Source organism: Cantharellus anzutake, assembly GCF_015039405.1.
Source record: "Cantharellus anzutake strain C23 chromosome Unknown EI90scaffold_57, whole genome shotgun sequence".
Lineage (NCBI taxonomy): Eukaryota > Fungi > Basidiomycota > Agaricomycetes > Cantharellales > Hydnaceae > Cantharellus > Cantharellus anzutake.
The window spans coordinates 366,819-387,868 of NW_024067007.1; the positions used below are offsets into that span (position 1 = coordinate 366,819).

Sequence of the window (21,050 nt, forward strand, 5' to 3'; positions counted from 1 at the left end):
ATCTTGCAAATCAATGAAGAGACCGATGGGGTCCTTGATGAATTGTTCAATTTCGGGAGGGTCCTTTAAGATGCAGCGGTGCACGTGACTAGAACTCGTACATATCTCCTTCCCTCTTCACGCTGCCATCCACCCACAGAACATCCCCTTGGGTTTTGTTCACCATGGACACTCTCAGGCGCTCCCCCCGTCACCACCCGTCCGTTTCTTACATCGTCCCTCGTAGCCTGAAAGTCAAAGCAGCCCAACTAAGGTGCGACACCGAGTCCGCTCAGATGCACCACGCAATCGATCCTCATTTCACGCCCATGAACAGCTGGGAAGAAAACGATGGTTCTCTCCTTGTCACTCTTCTATCGTGCATGGAGTCTAATCGTCGATGGCGCTTTGGGATTTTCCCGGCGACCAATTCCCGCCAACGGTCCAGTGCGCACAGCACCAAGGTCAAGTATTACGACGAAATCGCCCGTGCCATGTTTTCTCGCCACCCCAACCTTCATTACCGTAGTGCTTACAGGAAGAAACCCGCCTCATTCGCCAGAGCCGTGAAGGATAAACTTGAGAGGTGAGCAGTTGACTCCTGCTGCCCCCTGCATGCATGTTCATGCGCGAATTTCCCTTGCCTCATCACTTCCCATCGAATAGCTTCTCTCCTTCGTGTCGTGTAGACCTTCCGAGGACTTCAGGAAAGTCGGTTTATAGATCCGTCCAGAGTGTGTCACTCCTCAGCTATCGTAGTACGGAGGCATGGACCCGTGAGTAGCGCCCTCATCCCGTATTATCTTCCTGGCTATTCTTACATCGTTTTCTTTCCTTTCCGCTAGATCTCCGGCAATCGTAAGTCGAGCCTTGACCGTCGTCGGGGGCATGAATCTCACCTTCCCCGTTTTAGCACATTCGGGCAGATCGGAAATCATTGCGAGCCTCTCTGGCTTCCCAGCCTTCCATTGGAAATCCAGTACATTGTCCTGAGGCTTGCTATCGCCGCTGACCGTGGCCTCGACTCCATTGACCTTCCCGTGGCAGCAAACCTCTCCCTTGTGAACCGAACCTGGTGTCAATTTATTGAGCCATTCCTGTATAGGACTGTTACCATCAGAAGCCCTAGCCGTTATAGAGCGCTTTTCGACCTCCGAAGTTCGCTCGCTCGACCAGAGGGCCCCGTTAACCACACTAAGATCCTCAAGCTCTTTGTCCCTCCCCCAGACGACTATATGATCCATTCCTTCTTCGTACCCGCATATTCTCTCCATCGCCACATCCCTGAAGTGCATTACGACGTCGCTTCTTCTCGAAATTATTTCCCCATTGTGAAGAGGCTTCCACGGGAGACTCACGTGCAAGAATTTTCAAATTATTCATCTATGCTTTATCCGCTTCTATTAGATATGCGGACAACAAAGCTGCACCTGACGATGAGCTTCCCGATGAGCGAAGGCCCGGAGGATGAGCTATCACTATGGGGCGAGGTGATGAGCGGTCACATCGCGGTGCTTAAGCTCATGGTTCATTTGCGTGAACTCATCATTGATGGGGCGCTGTATTTGACTTTGCTTCCTAAATGCGTGCATAAGTGAGTCAGCACTGATACCCAAGTTCTTTTTTCATCGTTTGACTGACCATGTCGCAGTTGGGCCATTGGATCAAGCTGGGAAGCCATCCTATCCGTGTTAAGAGCCGACGATGACGGCGTCCCAACCCTTCTAGACGGTACTTGCTTGACAAAGGTAACCATCGTTCCTTCCCACATGATTTGCAGTCTCCATACATTCATTTTCTCGTTCTCACATGCGCATATTTCCCCAGATAACATTCATTCATGCGCACGTACCTACGCTAGCTTTTCTTGCACGTATGGCGCTTACGAAACGCATCACGAACATCACACTCACTGGATGGAACCGGCCTGACTTACCACGTGCTTGGCGCGAGTTCATTAACCGGGAGCGAGAAGGAGGTGATGCCGTTATCCATTGGTTAGAATGACACGTTTTCTGCGTGTTATTCTTCGGGATGCATCATCCGCACTTTCACCAAATCTGCGCTTGCACTCAAACTTCACCCTTTTGACCCTCCCTCCGTATGGAGTGGATCCCATTCAACCCTGCTTGCATAGCCTTACGCGGATACCGGTATATTCGTTGATCATATTCTTGGAAAAGGAACTGCTCGAATTCCAACCCACACGTCCACTGTATTTCCATTCTTACCCTATACCTATCTCGTAATATTACCCACGACAATTCCCCAATATCCCTATCATCCCTTCGTTCCGACGGCGTATTGATTGCTGACCGAACCTTCAAACATCGTCTTCTCTCCATTCTATCATCTCCTTTGATTCACTAAATCCCCTTCCCATTCTGCCGTGTGCCATGACTTTCGCTTTTTTATCCATGTCCATTTCCTTCGCAGCTTTCATTTTTCGCCTTACTGACATTCATATTCGTCTTTTGCATGCATCTCCCACCACCTCTCTCTCCATCCTAAACGTCGTTCACTCGCGTTGTTGCAATAGAGATAGCAGAAAGCTATCCCTATACCTTCGTCATATTATTCCATTTTCTTGGTACTGGCGTATAGTGGCTTCATCATCTCCCTGACCTGGATTTGTGTACTATACTCGATTTGTGTCTTGGTGTTGTACATAAGAATGGAGAAGCAGGAAATCGATCGCGGATTCTGTGTTTCAAGGAGCGTTGCGGTAGTAGGGGCATTATGCAATGTCACAAGGCCTGGGCGCTCGGTCCAACGATCGCCCAAGATGTTACTTGACGATATTACTTGCGCCTCTCGCAGCTAAGTACGCTTGTTGAGCCGAAGGATTCTGTAAAATGGGTGTGACAACCTGTCGAGAACGATGGAAAATTAGATAAACAACTGACCAAGGATTTGACGACTTCGTATACGCTCTGGTCATGGTATCGTAACCCTGACGTTGGATGCGTGTAAGGTCCCTGGTGAAGCGGGGTCAACTTTTGGAGACGATCGTATATAGACAGGGACCCACTTCTAGGCCAGTTATGTCACAGTACTTTCCTTGAGGCAATATTGAGGGAGGGGCTTCAACGGTGTGATCTGCGATAGTAAAGGTTAGAATGTAAGAGGACACCGACGGGCTTTGTACCGCCAAGCCTCTAGAAACAAAGGAGCCATACAGAACACAACATCCTCCTCTCGGCTTTTGGGGACCTCTCCATCCACTTCCGGGGCTAATTGCGCCTGCTCTCGATAAAATTTCTCCCTCTCCCGGTCACTAGCTAAGATTTGTTTCAGCCCTCGACCACGTTTATTTGCAGCCCCTTGCCGACTGCTCGACCAGCTAGGATTCTTGAACGGTCGTGGATAGTCAAGAAATGAGAGCCTTTCAGCTAAAGACTTACAAGGATTACTGCTAAGTAAATGTTTGTACAATGGAACAAGATACCGGTGCTTAGAACTCACAGGCTCAGTGGTTCCACCATCATCAGCAGGCTTCTTCTTTGCTTTGGGAGCCCTTCATCAGATGCGTCAGATTTTGAAGTTACATTCGATGAATCGGCATACATGGCACCCAGATTTGCTGTCACGGTCCAAATTTGAATACAAATTACAATTTTGAATGAATGAGATCCATAACGTCAAGTGATTTGTCTCCGAAAACGGGAAGCATCCTTCAATAAGCTCCACGTCTCTAAGTAAACGCACCTGGCTCTGTACGTGGCTTGAATGATTGTATAGGACCACACCACGCCTATAACTGGCTCAAGAATACCATGGGCTCGTCCGAGAAACGCGCTGGGACATCAGCCTGGATGGCCACGTTGACGGTTGTCTGCATGCTCCGTTATTGCATTGGGTCACTCACGCCCAATGAGCACTCGCCACACCGACAGAACACCTGCCGCATGACCGTCCAAGACCAGTTCCGACCCATTATTACTATCCATAGTCCCGTTTGCTCCGTATCGGACATTCCTGTGGCCATGACGGATGACTTCCCGTCGTTCGAGGAGTGGAAGCGCTTGAGATTCTCGCAGACGCCTAATAAGTCTACTGATGATAATATGGAATCTTCCAACGCAGGTGGACCCGAAGATGCTCATATAAACTCTCACGCTGGGTCATCGGCCTCACCCAAAACGCTCGAAGACATAGTGCCAACATTACGAGTCCCACTCACTGACAGGTTCAACTATGCATCGGTTGATTGCTCGGCAAGAATACATTCTTCCCACAAGGAATCAAAGTCTCCCGCTTCCATTTTATCTCCTAAGCGTGACAAGTACATGCTCAGTCCCTGCGCGACACCCGGTAAATTCGTCATTGTTGAGTTATGCGACGATATCCAAATAGGTATATTTGCGCTTCAGGATCCGGGTCTGTAATTTACTGAACTACCTTATAGACACCATTCAACTGGCAAATTCTGAGTTTTTCTCCGGGGTATTCAAGGACATCTCCGTCAGCGTCAGCGTGGAGCAAAAGCATTGGAAGCACGTTGGTACATATAGTGCCAAGAACATCCGCACAGTTCAGGTGCCTCGGGTCTTTCTCCTTCAGGTGCTCTCTCTCACAAGCTATTCTTTAGTCGTTCCACCCTCCACCAGATCCCCACTTTTACCGTTATGTCCGCATTGATTTCTTGTCGCACTACGGCTTGGAGTACTACTGCCCGGTCAGCCTTCTGCATGTTTATGGGCTTACACAAATGGAAGAATACAAATGGAACGAATGGCAAGCTGCAGGGCGAAAGGAACGTGAAGCTGGTGCAGAAGCGGAGTATTTGGAGCTTGCGCACAGCCAAACAGAATTAATCAAATTGACCAGCACCGCCGTAGGTGCTACGTCGTCCGTCAATATAGGGCCGACAGAATCCACGCCTGCGGAGAGGTCGACCTCGGGCCAGGACACTGTTGCTGAGGCATCCAATTCCGCAGCTGCCAGTGCTACGTCCGCCGTTGCCGCTGATATCCAGTCAACGCACACCCATACTCCAATTATTGTGCCAACCGAGACATTAGCAGCTCCAGAGGCTGAAATCGATGATATAGTGAATCAAATCATGACTGGAGGGCCCGTATATGCGTACGCTGCGGACGGGAAATGTGAGTTAGTTGGTTCACATCATCAGTTCACGTCTCTGACTACTCGACAGCCAACGCTTCCAGCAACATTCCAGCAGAGTCTGAGATTTCATCGACCGCACCATCTGCACCCGATCCAGCTGCCTCTGCCCTCCAATCTACCGCCACTCATGCATCTCCTTCGGAGTCCTCAACTCTTGCGCCGCTTAATTCAACAGCAGTACGCTACGTACGCTCTCCGACAGATTCTTCGACTTTGCGGTCCACTCGTCCGTCTTCCTACTCACCATCCCCATCGCTAGCAACCGGGGAGAGCGTGTATCGTAATATAATGAAACGACTTGTTGCCCTGGAATCGAATAGCTCCCTGAGCGTAAAATACATTGAGGATCAGGCGAAATCTGTCCGAGAGGCCCTGAAGAAGCTCGAGGATGATGTTGGGAAGCTACAGACTTCGGTGGGATCATCTACACTGCCGTGTCACGCATCAGGCTCATTATTTTGGTGATAGCATCAGCTTGCGCTTCGGAAGGCATTGTTGGAGCTTCGGAACCAGAAACGGGACATGGAAGTACAGAGGATGGAGTTCGTGACTCAGCTTCATACCTTGTCAAACGAAGTTAGGTATCCGGAAATCAGCTGAATCGCAGATCTGATAGGCCTATTTCTTTTAGATTACTCTTGAAAAACGACTAGGGGTTGCTCAATTGTGTCTTCTTCTAATGGTTCTGGTTTTCATGACATTTACACGCGGTGCAAGCCCTGGAGGCTCGCTGTTTGACGAGCTTTCAGTTCCAAAAAATTCCATGCGCACCGGTAGACGACCAAACCTGTTCTGGCGTGCCAATGGGCTAAGGACAAACTCCGAGCCGGAGAAGCCAAATTCATCCTGTACGTCCTGTTTCCAATGCTCGTGTCACTTGACGACATAACTGACTAAGAGTGTAGCAACTCTCGCTCAGCAAGCAGGGACGCCTTCCATCCAAGGGAGAACCCCAGCATCTCTGCCTAACATTCGGGCCGTCCCCGCAAAGGACGTCCGGGCGCCTCAGCTCCCCTTGTCTCGCTCCTCTGCCACAAAGATGGTTGACATTCAACCACGTGCACCTGTGCTCCTCTCGCCCTTCCCTGAGCAGTCCCGAACATCCCGAAGCAAATCACATCTTCGAGGCTCCCCACACACACCACCTTCATACTCATATCCATCTCTCGCTGAATTGACGCCCAACATCATCACAAACAACGCGCCAGGGAGTTCGCGGAAAGCGCTTGCCAAAACATCACATCTTCATGAAACATGGAAGCGCCAACGAGTGTCTTCGTTTACCAAATCGATCATGCTCACGCCATCAACACATTTGACATCATCCACTGCCGATGAAAATCGCGAAGATGTATTCATGTCAGGTGGAGGCAAGCTTAGACCCAAAGGGCGACACAGAACCAGAGTAAATGGGTCCTTGGATATCTCCATAGGTGGTTCGCCGCGAACTAGAGCAAAGGCGAGGGAGTTGCAAAGCGTTTCATCATCGCCCAGGTTCGATCCTCATCGATCCTCTCCAGACTCCCCCCGCGGTTCTGTCCTCTCTGCGCGTTCAACCCCACCTCATCCCAAATTACAAACCACCCGAGGCGCCAACGAAAGCACAGATGACACATGGGAGGATACGTCTTCCGCTGGCGAGAATGGGGACGATTCCACCGTTGATATGACCTTGACCAAATCGCGGCATTTACCAAGTCAAATCATTCAGAACTCACTAAGCGACGCTCAAAGTGAATGCACAATGAGCCAGCCGCTTCCGGTACTTCCTAAACAAGAGTTGGCCCCGGAAAGGGTCTTGACCAACTTCCGGAAGGAAGATCCGGTTGCGCTGTACTTCGTTACTGACCACACGGCTGCGAGCCTGAAGGATTCCCCATTGGCACCCCCTCTTCACGAAGGAAACGCACAGTTACCTGCTAATCCCTCGACAAGTTTATCATCAACGGAGCGATGTGTTCTGATGACACCCCCTCACTAATCAGAAGCAGTTGACCGGTTGACCGAACATGATTGATATCCGTCCCCACCTCTTACGCATTCCATGAACATTTTTCGCATGCTTTCAGTTCATGCGACCTTCCCCAACCTCTCCAACTCATGCATTCAGATATCCTCTCCATACATGCCATCTATATTACCGCCTCCTGGTCAATTATTGCACCCGTGCACTCCACTGTTTAGCGGTCCAGTACCGGAGCTGTGTAGAAGCAGTGATGAACTATTTCATAAGTGTCTGGCGCGCCATCTACCACGAAGTGTGTGCCTGAAGATATTCTGGAGAAAAGTGTATCACATCCACAGGGACCTTGGAAGCGCTCTGTGCCTACCACGTGTGATCTCAAAGGCTGGATGACTCAGGGGGTCAGAAAATGACTGCGAAATAGCTAGCTAACTTACTGGCGAAAGTGACGGCAGCTGCCGGGATGCTGCGAAAGACCAATGGTAAAATGAGTGTCGCAATTCCGAAAGGCGTGACAGTTCTACCCACGTTCGTATCACTGACGAAGATCCATGTTATAGGAGTGAGATGTTCAGCACATTTTCGAAACGCTTGCAGACGCACAAGATGGAGTCAGCCCGCGATACAACCCCTTTCTGTGGACATATGAAAACCTAGAATTTAGCACAGGAGAAGCACCTACATTCCGCCTTCATGGTATACGGTACCAAGCTCGCGTGCAATGTAGGTAAGACCCCCGGTGGGCGGTTTGGGTGCCAGCTGAACGCGGGACTTGACAACATCTACACAAACGCTGTAAGAGTGATGTGGAACAAAAAAGGATGATATTACCACGCACCTAATGGATAACAAGCCAGCCAATATGATATCTAGGAGGTTGGCTGCAAGGTTAACTCGGACCCCTGGGGAATGATGTACATACACCACCACAAGATCCACTTGCTAGTAAAGCCCAGATGGGAAGGTTCTCGCCATATCTGAACTTAAATTGTCTCTTGGTATACTCGTAACCGGAATAAAATCTGGACATCGTAATCAGACGATCTGAAGCATGGCTGTCATGACAGTCTTTGCTTACCCTGCGTATGCAGGTATTTCTCTTGCCACTGTCACCTACAGTTCGGCTGCCCTTCGAGATAGTCGCATATGAGATGAAGAGAGAGATGGCCGCACCCAAAACCCTCGCATGATTCCTTTGCGGAAACCCCATTCTTTCCACAAGTCTCTAGCGACACGAGACAAGCGTTTGTCGTCAGCACCACCGTATTGACCCTGCATTCGAATTTTGAAAAGTTCGACTGAACGTTGGAGATTGAGAACTCAGCATGACTAGAGAGGGTTTGCATCTTACCTGGCCCAGCGAGAATCGAGTTCACCGCGCCAGCCATCCCCCCAGCAACAGCTGTTTGGGCTATTGATAAATCAGGGAATGGTGAGATCATTTTGCGGGAGACGCCATAAGCACCAAAGAGCAAAGAGTTGACTCCCGAAATCCCGATCAAAGGAGACAGCGTCCCTGCTCCACGGTCAGACGACATATCCTGTTTAGCCCGACCAACATGCCTTTATACAAAGCAAAAAAGCCCTCCTTTCGAACAGTCTGGATGAGAATATCCATCGGACCTTTCTAGCAATGACGGACTTTGGATTCCACCATGCCCCATGTTTACTGGACGTGCTTACAAACATTCCCTCTAAGCAAAATTTCAACTAAAAAAACTGAACAACGCGCGTTTAACGTACTCGATGCTACCTGTGCTCTGGTCTTCACTGTGTCGAGGGGCTGCCCGACAAGAACTTGAGCTGCACCCGCTACCGAGCCTGATATTAACTCAACAAGGAGCGACGGGCGTCGCTCCACGCGACTGTCGCGTACTGCGCGTTCAGTCCCCTCTTTGCTCATTGCGCTTGGGTTGATCAGCTCTATTCGATCACCGTGGGAACTTCCTACGATCTCGTGATAATGGTGTTCACTTCGTCGACGCCGATCGACGATCGTGCCAGTCTCAACAAGGCTATCGAGTCAACAAAGCTTGAAAAAGCAGATATCGAGGGAATACGAAATACGACGTACGCCCCCCAGGCCTTCGACACCTCCCCAATTCACACATTTTTTTCCTCTAAAAGGGCTGTGTTAGCTAGGTACACTCAAGAGAAATCCAGGCCTCTCTTCGATGCGGAAACACAATGCATTCTTGCAGTCCCTAAACCATTTGAAACTACACCACTCTCTTCCTTTGACTTCTTGAAAGACCTCCTCTCGAAGGCTCAAGCGGGAGCTGTTAGCCTATCATGTTCCAGCATTCTTGCTGGTCGTTCAAGCGATTCAGACGAGTTCTCAGATGTTGCTTTCTATGCAGGAGATCTCGAGGATGAAGGACGGGTGGAGGAAAGCACTATTAGCAAGCTTGGTCTATCTAACTTGTTAGAAGTGGGAGAGGTCAGTTCGATTTGCAACACTAAACCACGGAAGAATCCCATCGATATAACCTACCGGGGTCCAAAATGCAGATTATCCCCGTGAAAACGGATGCCAACACCTTAGCAGCTGTCTCAGCCATCCCACAAAAGGATGTCGAAGCCTGCTCCAACGAGATATCGCTTTTCAACCAAGCATTATCCAAGTTGGATTCACGCTTAGAATTCACCGTTGAGCTCCCGGGTGATGAGGAAGGCCATGTTATCCACTTTGTTGTAGGGAAGTATGAGGAGAAGTGGTGCGGCCTGACCACAGCTAGCATCCAACTGGAATGAATCAGCCACTCGAATTTGTGGTATTGACAAATTTAGAGCCCCGTACGCAATAATTGTACGACACAAATTGGGCCTCTAAATGGCGTTTGTGCATCATCGCTGACAAGCTTCCTACCCCCTCGGGTGAACAAGTGTGATGAATTCATTCTAGAGTTCGGAACTGTGCCTATCGGCATATGTGGCTAGGGTGAGGAGTGGGTGAGAGGAGCATGTAAAGCAGTTGTGGATATCTGGGTCATCAAGTGCGGAAGCGCGGAGCGTCTGGTGCTGAGAATCAACATCACGTGTTTTTGATTTCTTGACGCAACTTACCGCAAAATTTCGGTAATTGCACACTCGGCGCCTATACTCTAGTTCTTCGTAACGGCACTAGTGATTGCCTGGACCAGTTCTTACCGTGGGGATGATGGCCACTCGGTCTATGGTATCGCAGCTGGCGTTCCATTCAAAGCGTTTCCCTCGGTCTCTCACTCGAGGGCCAGCCATCGTTTCTCATAGAGTACCACATTATAGACTACTATTAAGCACGTCTGCTAGGCTGCGTAGCCCGAGCAATAATACTCCTCAAAATAGCTCATCATCAAAACCTATAAAATCGAAACCCCCCATAAATACAACGGGAAGCACGTCACACACTTCCATTCCCACTTCGAATCCTTCCCCCTCATCCGCTGTTGCTCCCTCCTCGGATACTTCTTCACCCCCCTCAAGTATTCTACCTTCTTTGGACTTCACTTCTGAAGAACCTCTCCACCCTCAAACAACTGGTGCCAGGTCTGCAGGGCAGTCTCTTTCCAGTATCGAACGCAAGAAGAAAATATATTCCCGTGTCGGCATAGCTATGATAGGTCTTGGGCTCATTGGGTCATATATATATGCTGGAAGAGAGTGGGGGGAGAAAGAGAAAATTCCAAAAGTATGTAATGCCCTGATTTGTCGGTCACAGAGCTCTTGCATTAAAAACTTCTTCTCAAGGGTGCAGAAAAATCAGGCTTTTTTGGTCGTGCAAGCGCCAGAATATCCCGTAATTTTGACGTGCGTCTTTGATCTCGTATGCTTTAATCTAGCACTGATGATATTCGTTGGGGGGAATACCTTAGTACTTTGACAAGCCTGCGTGGGACGAACTTCTGCCCCCTCCACTTCCACCACCGCATGGTCGACCCTACACGCTAATTTTGTCACTCGACGACCTACTTGTTGCTTCAATGTGGGACGTAAGTCGCCAAAACCGCTTCAACTTCGCCTAATAATCCATTCGTGGCTCAGAGGGAGAATGGTTGGAGGACAGCCAAACGTCCTGGCGTGGAATATTTCATTGGTTACCTGTCGCAATGGTTCGAGGTTGTGGTCTTCACGTCCCAGATATCCTTCGTAGGTATCTGAAAAAAAAAACGATGTGCTGCACAAATCAACTCATTGTCCCTTTTGACTTGCACAGACAGCAATACCGATCTTGGAGAAGCTTGATCCGTACAATCTCTACATCTCTTACAAGCTATTCCGAGAATCCACCCGCTCAGTAGATGGACGGATAGTCAAGGACTTGTCGTATCTCAACCGCGATCTGTCAAAGGTGATCGCAATCGGTACACAGCCTGATCATTTGCATCTCCACCCCGAAAACGCGATTATCCTCCCGAAATGGAGAGGTGATCATCAGACTAAGGGTGGACTTGTCGGGCTGATTCCGTTTCTGGAATGTGAGTGAAAGGTCCGACCTTCAGGAATAAAGGACCCCACTAATTGCAATTTTTTTTTTTTGGCGGGCCAGCAATCGCGATCCACAAGACTGAAGACGTACGCCCCGTTCTGAAAGCGTACGCGGGAAAGGATGTTGCTGTAGAATATGCCAAGAAAGAGGCGGAGAGCAAAAAGAAGCACATTGAAGAATGGGAGCGACAAGGCGGTAACAAGAGTGTTGTGGGAGGATTTACCATGAGTTCACTGTTCGGTAGTGTAAGTTGGAGCTCGTCACCCTGCTCCGTGACTGATGGAAGTTATTCCCACAATCATCAGTCGTCTGGGACTCGCCCAACGAAGAAGGGCCCACCACCGACCTATCTCGAGGCCAAGCGTGCAGAAGCTCAAGAATATTATCGCCAGGAACTTGCTTACTTCAAGGCTCAGGAACCTCAGATGCAGAAAATGATTGAAGAAGAGCGTGAACGGCAAACGAAGGAGATGAGTGGAAGCCTGTTTGATGTTATTATGGGGCAGTCGGGGCCTGCAGCCATGCTTGCTAAACTCGAGAAGGAAAGAGAGGAGAGGGAAGAACGTGAGCGAGAGGAGAAAGCCAGGAAAGAGAATGGAGGGAAATAACCTGCTTACGTAATACAACTGGCGTATCTTTATATATTAACCCCTGATGGTTTTGAGAGTGCTGCACGGATGCACGGACGTATACGATTCATGAATGAGAACCGCGCGATATTCACCTATACAAACGCATATATATCCCACGAACGAAAACGGCTCTGGCAACTTGACTAGGCAGGTGACCAGCCAGGCTTCTCTTTAGTGGGAAGAGACAATGTTAACGATATTCACGACTACAGCAAGTCACGTAGTAATACTGGATATGCAATATTGCACATGGGTAAAATCAAGTTCGCAAAAGTGGACGTGCGTACTTTTGTACCCTGAAACGACAAAAAAGGGGGGTGTGAATGTTATGAACAGCGTTCCAAATATGGCAATGCGTCTCCCAGCGGCTCACTCGTAGCACAGATGTAAAGAAATATAACTAGTGATTTTGGGTCAACGTCCATGCGTGGAAGTATACAAAGGAATGAATTACGATGAAATACTACGCAATGGAACTCCTGTGCGGACTTGCGCGCTTAGCTAGTACAATCCTCCACATCATCCTTCCCAATGTGTCCATATTTGCGCTTGCGCCGTGTTGGGTTCAAACCATCGTGTTATGCCGCCTTCTAGGGGGTACGGGGTCACGGGGATTCGAGCTGTTGTGCATAATTGAATCGGTAGCTCAGGTCTCGAAACCCCAGACCGAAACTAACTCATGCTTACTGGTTGATATGAGGATTGTCGAGACTCTGATATCGGCCTCTGTGCCTGACGAACAAAATGGGTGAATGATGCTGCCAAAGTGTGTGTTGCCAGGGCGCACTGTTGGAGTCTGAGGACGGGCTGAGGAAATGCGACCTAGAACGGGCTCTCAAATGGGGACTTGAAGTCTGTCAGGGATGCATACCTGGTCGCTAGTACTAGGAGGAGGATTAGTGGGTGGAGGCTTTGGTAATAGTAGTAAAGTCAGCCAACTGGGATCAGCCCCTGGAGATTACTTGCTCACCGAGGGTCTACGCCTTCCATTTCGCCTGCGATTACAGCCCCCACCTGGCACGAACTCGTCGGATTCGATCGAGTTGTCCTTTGAATCATTAATATTCTCAGAAGTCGACACGCATGATGCACGGGTGTTGAGCTGTGAAGGACGCACAAAGCTGTCATCACGTCTGCTTGAACAAAGACCCATAACTAAAGAAAGAACGCTAGCGAACAGCACTCAGTTCCGTGCTACATGAACTAAAATGATATTATGAGGCGATATCTAGTCTCACCTCAGTTCCGTGCTACGTGAACTGAGGGAGGACCCACAAAGATTCTGCTTTTATAATCAGGCGCTCTGAATAGCCACAACTTTGGCAGCCAAGATGGCTAAGAAAGGAAATAATAGCAGCGGAAAAATGCTGAACCGTGAGTTGACCACAGCATAACATCCATTATCAAGAAGTCCAGATACGCGCGGTCCACAACCAGTGAAGGCTTCGGGGACAGATATTTTGGATACATATTACTTATGTTGGACGATTCTAGGAGGTAACTCGCTCGTACCCCATTTCTGTATCCATGGTACATCATCGCCGACGGCATCCGGCGGGGCCGCACCCGCGGGAATAACACCATACCATCCTTATCAGTCAAATGGTCCAGGTTCCAATTCAGAAACATCGGGAAGATATGTATCTCCTTCGGAGGGAAAACGGTGGCGGGTCGCGTCAAATGCAACGGCGGCCAGTCGATGGTCCCCTGTGCGCGCGGATAACGAACTGCTCTCAAATCCCCTTGTTACAGCGGTAAAAGGAATAATTACTACAGCCTCAAAGGGAATTGAATGCTTCCTCATTTGGTAGTACGGACCCGCAGAGTGATTTTCGCGAGACAGCTAGAGTGAGAGTTTGTTTCAAAGGCCTGCGGATTCGAGATGGCGTCTTCCGAGCGGGGGCGCTTCTACTTATTCTCAAGATACCACGACATGGAAATGCATGGTCCGGCGTCAATCAAAGAATCGATGTCATCAACACCCACGACTGCCTTCGATGCTGCAGGGGAAGGAAAATTGCATCGGACCGATGTTGCCGGGCTTGCCACCAACTGAATGACCCCACGGGTTACATAAATGAATATGCAACTGTGGAAGAACGAATGTGCAGTACTACAGTGTAGGTTGCTTATTTTTGACGCCTCACTTTGCTTCCGAAGGACTTTCTTTCTCAGCTCGCAAAACTTGTTTAAACTGTATGGAAACTAGCGGAAAGGCAGCACTTTTAAGTACTTTACCAATGTATCAGAGCAATTTCGTGTAATTTTGAGTAATGAAAATTTTTTCTCAAAAAAATTGGCAGTGAATTAGGAAACGTGTTCAAATGATGTCCAACTGGTCCGAAATGACATGGATAGATGGTATTATATTTGAGTTGGTTACAAACAACACCAGTTTGTCTGTGCGGCATCGCAATCACGTGCTACCCGAGCGTCAAGGTCCCTTAAGTCAAAATGCCTGCCTTAAATGCTCGCAAGCGCCAAGCACGCGAACAGAGGACAGGAAGCTCAAGGACATTTGGGAAGCGTCTTAAGCACTCAGATTTTGAGGGCGACTCCCCATCTGAATATGAGGACAATCCGGCTGCAAATTCAGACATCTCAACAGACTTATGCTCCGAGGGTGCCGATGCGACAGAGGAATCTGAAGAGGAAGACCATATAAGAAGCTTAGAGATATTTTACAGTGTCTTTGAGGAGCCAAGCCACCGAGGAGATGTTGAGAAAAGGACTCGGGAGGTATGTCCCATACACCCATAATGACCACTCAATATCCACTGTTCAAGGCGAAGCTCCGGAGCGCATATACTGGAGATTCCACTCGGACTCAGTATCGGGTGAAAGCAAAGCGCAGGGACCTAATGAAAGCGGCGACAACTTGTGATGCCGATATCCTCAGAAAGTTCTTGAGGCAGCCGGTCAGTCCTCATATCAGTTTCATTTTTCCAAGTGAGCACAACTGATATTTCTGGGAAGAACACCACAGAGAGAAGCCGAGAAAGCGCCATCATGGAATTTGAAGAGAGATTCACACAGTTGATGCGAGGTTTCGAGACAATGAGTTTGAAGGATGAGATGGTACGTGCATCTGTTACACACCACTGGACAGTATGCCAGAGCAATGTCATCGATCTCCCTGTAGGTCGGTGATGAAGAAGTCCAAGACGATATAGGCAGCAGCGCAGCACCGGAGGACATAGATGACGGAGAAGTGTTTGAAGATGGGACTTTGAACCGTGCCGGACCAGATACTCGACCACTTGCCACCACTGATGTGACCAATACAGAGCGCTCCACTGACATCCGCCAGTCCATTGAAGGCATTCTAACTGAAGAAGAACCCGAAGAAGATATCCTGGCCACTATACACAAACTCGTGAAACAAGCAACACGGATCACCTCAATGGCAACATTGAAAGAGATTATGGTCCTCACAGCGGTAGCTGGATATATACAGCTGTATCGAAAGCAGCGGTCCATTCCAGGAAGAAAGCACCAGAGACCTTTGCAGGCAGCAAGTCTTGCGGTGGCACAACGCATGGGAAAGGGCCCAGCATTTGCACGTAAAATCCGAGAGATGACACACCACATTAAACAATTCCGAAAGCTCCCAGAAAGGTGTCGATCAAAGAAAGGGGGTGCAAAGAGTTTTCTTCATAATGAAGCAGTGGTAATGGGTGTAAGACGGCATCTGGCAGAACAGCGCTTGGGCGAAGTAAACTTGAATCCATCTGAGTATCATCCACGACTCACTGCCAACATCTGATTAGGTGACAACTCAGAAATTAATGCAACATGTCAATGAGGTGCTTCTTCCCACCTTATTCCCTGAGGACACCAAGAAGACAATCAGTGAGCGGGCTGCTCGACGGTGGCTGTGGAAGTTGGGGTATCGAAATGTGGAGTCAAAGAAGGGGACATACACTGATGGCCATGAACGGCCTGATGTTCTGGCATATCGACAGAAGTACCTCGAAAAAATGTCCACCAATAAGGGGTTTGGAAGGTATGTTAACTTGTACTGTATATATATTGCCATAAATTCTTACTTCAATGGGTCGATGGGTGTGGGTCAGATTCTTTCGCAAGTACGATGGAAATGAGATGGAGCCAGTCCCAACTGTCTTTGCTGACAAGGAACATATACCCGTGTTCCAGGATGAGAGTATATTTCATACTAATGAACACCGACGCCGTGTTTGGATAGAAAATGGCAAGCAGCCCCTCAAAAAGAAAGGCAATGGTCGTGCTATACATGTTTCCGATTTTATCACTGAGAAGGGTCGACTGGTCCTAACAGAGGAAGAAGAGATACGAAACCGAGAACGCCCAGCAACCACTCAGATTAAGTCTGATGCAAGAGTCATCACATATCCGGGGAAAGGTCATGATGCGTGGTGGGATGGTCAGCAACTTGTTAATCAGGTATGGACTTGAAATTGACGTAAAGTGCATAATTGATTATTTACAGCTGAAGGATGCAATTGATATATTTGAGTTCAAACACCCAGACTGTGTCGGAGTATGGATATTTGACTGCTCTTCAAGCCATGAGGGATTCGCCCCCGATGCGTTGAATGTGAATGGCATGAATGTGAATCCGGGTGGAAAACAGAAAAAAATGCGACCAACCATCATCCCACTCGACAACCCACCCCCATTACCAAACGAGGAAGATACTCGTGGCCAAGTACAGCTAATGGTCTACCCAGATGACCCAAGCATCCCTGCTGGGCTGCAAGGAAAGCCTAAAGGAATGCGCATTGTGTTGCAGGAGCGCCAAAGTGTGTGGAGGAAACTTGTTGCCGAAAGTCCAAATGGGAAGCCGATTGGGACCTGTGAGCAGTGCCGAAAGTCTCAAGCTGCAAAAGATGCAGAAGCACGCATTTCTGCTGCAGAGGCAACTGGTGAGGAAGTAGAGGACATCCCACTGTCAGATGCACTGGATGACCCAACTGCGGCCTCTGACTGGTGCTGTATGATGCGTGTTCTGTCCCAGCAATCCGACTTCAAGAGTGAACGGCCACTTCTTCAGCAATATGTAGAGGAGCGGGGCCACATCTGCTTATTCCTACCGAAGTTTCACTGTGAGCTTAACCCAATTGAGATGTACTGGGGGTACGCAAAATATCGTGAGTCAAATCAATTTCTTGATTGATATCATTTTCTAATATGTAAGCTCTTCAGGATACAGAGCTGCAACGGATGGGAAGTTTAAATCTGCAAAAGCTCTGATTCCACAGTGCTTGGATTCCTGTGACATTGTAACAATCCGTCGCTTTTTCCGTAAAACCTGGCGCTATATGGATGCATATGAGTGAGTACTTAATTTTGTCCATTTGCTTATTAACATTCCCTACATAGAAAAGGTCTTACAGGGGCACAGGCTGAGTATGCAGTTCGGAAATACAAATCCCATAGACGAATAAAACAAAGTCTTTTTGATAACTAATTTCGTGTTCCTTACCTCCACCTTCCAAAAATAGAAATTAGTTTTTAAAAAAAAATTGGCAGTCATACCAAATTTTCAAAACCTGGTAGAAAATTACATTATCCACTGTTTTTATAGTAGGATTTTAATTTGAGGTGAAGTTGTCTAGCAGGATTTTTCATTGCGGAGCTGCCATGAATAATCAACCTACACTGTAGTCTAATCTTCTGATATGGCACTGATGCGTGGTCGACCTTACACGCTAATTTTCCTTGACGACTTGTTGCTTCAATGCGCGACATGGGTAGTGCCCTGACCGCCATGCACAACTATATCGAATAACTCATTTGTGCTGGTGTCCAATCCTTCATTGGTGAGTTAGCGATCGCAATCCACGGGGCTGGGGATGTACGTCACGTCTGGAAGAAGGAATTTCCATAAAGTACTTACACTGAGAACGAAGCTAAGAGCAAACAGAAGCGTGTGGGAGCATGCATGGGAGCTGCAAGGCAGTAACAACTGCTCAGATCATCTTGCTTGCTTGCAGAGACTCATTATTCGCTTCCCATATCGAATAATGAGGGCTTCAGGGAGAAAGGGGACAAGATACTTCGGAAATATGCATAGTGAACGACTCTAGGATCCGACCCGGCCCTTTATTCAGAGCCGAACTCAGCCGCAGCCTTGGGCATAACCGCATGTCCGTTGCGATCAACCCTCCTTCAGTATGCCGCATTCGTAGATAGCGAATAGCTTCCAGAACCGCATAGCGGCTGGGTAACACCGCGCGGCCCACTTTCTCCCATAATTCTCATGGACGTATCACATACGACCACACTTCAAATGGTTTTAACCCGGAAATACGTTGGCCAAGACACCTTCGTTAGAGTGGAAACAGGAGTTAAGTTGACTAGGTTGGTCGATCCTTATGAACCTGCTGCTTCCAATTGCAACCAAAGTGTCCAACGAATCCATTTCCTGATGACCCTGTGTTCGAAGAGTGTGATCATGAACTGGGGATTCCTGGGCTATACCAGGACTGTCCGTGATAGGAATGATTGGCTATCATACATCTGCTGTCACCCCTCCCTCGTCCATTCCCGTACAGGGGATTGAATGGCACCCTGACCCCCCATTGTTTCTTTCTGGCGCAGCCTTTACAGTAAATATCGCGAGGGAAAGTGAAAGCTCTGCCTTAGCGTTCTAGAGAAGTTGGTCCCCAACCAGAGTAGGGCGTAGCTCGTACATGGAGGGCATGGAAGTGGACTACCCACGCCCACGTGTAGTTGTTATCCGATATATCCGTACTACATGAGAATTGATATCCTCAATACGCGTCTCTGTCAACACTGCTGTCCGTGACACGTAGGTTCGATCTGGCCCGTGCATGTCCCAGGGATTGCCGTCCCTTTTTGGGGATCCAAAAAGCCCGAGGTCGGCCAACTGAAAACGGGAAGATTGGGACAGTGAATTGCGATGTTGGTCCCGGTGTATATAATCATTGTCGCAAGAGTGGTGACCCTTCTGACTGCACTTTCCAAATTATCCCGACTACATAATCTAGATGATATGAAAACATAAATTTGAACCTTGAGTCCAGAAGGGCTAGATCCTGTCAATTTGGTTGATCTCTGGACAAACAAAGGAATGGGCACAGAAGCTGGACTTTCCCGTGGGTCAGGGATTTTAGTCGTCAGCGTCAGTGATCACTCCCCGGCTTGGGTCCGACGGACCATACCAAATAGGAGTCGGCAGTGGAACGTACATCATTACGTAATTAGGACATGTACCACCACGTTTTGAGTAGAACAATCAGCTCAGAAGGGGTGTTCGCGCAAATTGAGCAAGCGCGATCCGATCAGAGCGTAGTACCCACGTGTGCATGAAACGCGATCAGTTTGCTTGGAGTTGATGCAGGTCTCGAAGATGTTCTCTCGTGAGTAAATGAGGCAAACCATTAACATCAAGATGTGCTTTCCATACGCCACGGAGAAATGCCGGAATTAGTGTGTACGGATGACTGCACTCAGCGCACTTCCGGTAAGCGAGGCCAGGCATTTGCCCCCGACAGAGTTCAGGGAGACCCTTCGTAGCACGTGTGCGAGCAAGGTCCATTTCTAGTCATAGTCCGTCAGCGAACGAACGACTTCAAGAAGCTCGGAATTCCAAATTTGTGAGGGAAAAAGGAAATGAGAGTAGTGACAATTAAAAATATCCAAGCACGCCACTGAATGTGCACAGGAACCCAAACCTACATGACAGATCCTATCGTAGGTCGTCGCTTGAAACCCGAAAGCGCAGCACACACTCTGACCGCTCGCTGAAGTTCTCCTTTCGAATATATCCATGAGTACCATTATGGTCCGGATCAAACCCTGCTCAAACTCTCTTGAGGGAAACCGCACGCCTTCTCATCTGATGCCAAGCTGAGTGGTGATGCCTCGTCACATCACATGGCAGTACGGCCATCTCATATTGACACACCGGAATCCACCTTCTGGTTGAGGGGGTTCGCGTGTGTAGCTGGGTCACGTTTCCATGGAGTCACGCTTGAACGGGCATACATCCAATGGCAATTGAACAACTCTGCATTCAAGTCATCTTACTCTAACCGCGAGTCCACTCTCCGACTTACCGGCTGTGTGAATAGGCCTTCATCAGGAGTCCGCGAGGACTGCGTGAGCTTGTGCACCAAATTCTGGAAGTAGGCAGGGCTCCAGCCTCTATGACTTCGTAACATACTCTGAAAGGGCTGAAACGACATGTTCGATCGTTGGTTTCATCAATGGATTCGTATTCCCCCCTGACCGGGAGCTATTTTTACTTTGCTAATTCCGCCTGGAAATCCAAGCTCGTGTAATTACTCAGGAAATTTGGCATGATTCCCACCGTAAACCGCGTGCTTATTACTCCTGTATCTTATTCCAATTCAAGAATCCATGCTGGTGGGCCCTCAAGGCTACCCTCAACCCTATGTCACTGCCTCCTCAGATTGCTCCGGCTGTTTCCCCCCGAGCCCCGCTTGCAACTTCAGAGTTTGACTTCACCATCACTTTGGAATCCATTTCGCACTGAATAGCTTCTCACCAACCAAGTTGGGGGGCCAATCTTTGTCAGACCACACAGGAATGGGCTAAAAATGTTTATGGGGGCCTGCAATGACTACTTGACGATGCGACACGGCTGGTGTCGCTTGGGGCTAAATTTCGTTCCTTCATACTTATCCAGGGAACCCCTAAATAAAGTGTTTGTCGCTTTGTTGACTTTGTCTCATTGAATCTAAGGGTACAGAGACCGGGTATGCACCGAATAGATGAGCATGTTTTCCTTGTGCTGTAGGGTAACGTTCCGACAAGATCCTACTACTGAGAACAGGGGCAGGACCTCGAGCAAGGCCTGGGTTGGCGCGGCAGCCTTTCTAGTTCCCACCAACCAATGAGAAGTCAG

The 21,050-nt window shown here is 48.7% G+C and overlaps 6 protein-coding genes across 6 annotated transcripts; 4 read left to right on the plus strand and 2 right to left on the minus strand.

The window, feature by feature from the left end:
- Window positions 1–62: 62 nt before the first annotated feature.
- On the plus strand, window positions 63–1,880 carry EI90DRAFT_2217245 (uncharacterized protein). Its single transcript, XM_039052704.1, has 7 exons — window positions 63–253; window positions 317–565; window positions 646–755; window positions 825–837; window positions 893–1,577; window positions 1,631–1,727; window positions 1,807–1,880. The coding sequence occupies exons 1-5, from the start codon at window positions 165–167 to the stop codon at window positions 1,575–1,577; spliced, it is 1,146 nt and encodes a 381-aa protein (XP_038911878.1). The 5' UTR covers window positions 63–164; the 3' UTR covers window positions 1,631–1,727; window positions 1,807–1,880.
- A 665-nt stretch (window positions 1,881–2,545) lies between these two features.
- EI90DRAFT_2217161 (uncharacterized protein) lies at window positions 2,546–3,617 on the minus strand. The gene is made up of 6 exons (XM_039052703.1): window positions 3,547–3,617; window positions 3,445–3,496; window positions 3,159–3,378; window positions 3,011–3,078; window positions 2,886–2,957; window positions 2,546–2,827 (listed from the first exon to the last, which is right to left on the minus strand). Coding segments are annotated over exons 1-6 (474 nt in total). The 5' UTR covers window positions 3,549–3,617; the 3' UTR covers window positions 2,546–2,767.
- Window position 3,618: 1 nt separating this feature from the next.
- On the plus strand, window positions 3,619–6,356 carry EI90DRAFT_2217915 (UNC-like C-terminal-domain-containing protein). The gene is made up of 6 exons (XM_039052706.1): window positions 3,619–4,335; window positions 4,388–4,518; window positions 4,571–5,087; window positions 5,138–5,523; window positions 5,578–5,685; window positions 5,741–6,356. The coding sequence occupies exons 1-6, from the start codon at window positions 3,756–3,758 to the stop codon at window positions 5,996–5,998; spliced, it is 1,980 nt and encodes a 659-aa protein (XP_038911880.1). The 5' UTR covers window positions 3,619–3,755; the 3' UTR covers window positions 5,999–6,356.
- An 885-nt stretch (window positions 6,357–7,241) lies between these two features.
- On the minus strand, window positions 7,242–9,012 carry EI90DRAFT_2217301 (mitochondrial carrier domain-containing protein). Its single transcript, XM_039052705.1, has 13 exons — window positions 8,816–9,012; window positions 8,636–8,695; window positions 8,424–8,588; window positions 8,246–8,370; window positions 8,151–8,185; window positions 7,995–8,094; window positions 7,911–7,941; window positions 7,755–7,854; window positions 7,676–7,707; window positions 7,601–7,610; window positions 7,510–7,538; window positions 7,440–7,457; window positions 7,242–7,386 (listed from the first exon to the last, which is right to left on the minus strand). The coding sequence occupies exons 1-13, from the start codon at window positions 8,973–8,975 to the stop codon at window positions 7,358–7,360; spliced, it is 894 nt and encodes a 297-aa protein (XP_038911881.1). The 5' UTR covers window positions 8,976–9,012; the 3' UTR covers window positions 7,242–7,357.
- A 3-nt stretch (window positions 9,013–9,015) lies between these two features.
- On the plus strand, window positions 9,016–9,949 carry EI90DRAFT_3074284 (uncharacterized protein). Its single transcript, XM_039061494.1, has 3 exons — window positions 9,016–9,142; window positions 9,200–9,512; window positions 9,584–9,949. Exons 1-3 carry the CDS (start codon window positions 9,036–9,038, stop codon window positions 9,824–9,826), a joined length of 663 nt encoding a protein of 220 aa, XP_038911882.1. The 5' UTR covers window positions 9,016–9,035; the 3' UTR covers window positions 9,827–9,949.
- Window positions 9,950–10,097: 148 nt separating this feature from the next.
- EI90DRAFT_3074286 (HAD-like domain-containing protein) lies at window positions 10,098–12,206 on the plus strand. Its single transcript, XM_039061495.1, has 7 exons — window positions 10,098–10,742; window positions 10,802–10,861; window positions 10,927–11,043; window positions 11,096–11,200; window positions 11,268–11,529; window positions 11,601–11,785; window positions 11,846–12,206. The coding sequence occupies exons 1-7, from the start codon at window positions 10,230–10,232 to the stop codon at window positions 12,146–12,148; spliced, it is 1,545 nt and encodes a 514-aa protein (XP_038911883.1). The 5' UTR covers window positions 10,098–10,229; the 3' UTR covers window positions 12,149–12,206.
- Window positions 12,207–21,050: the final 8,844 nt, after the last annotated feature.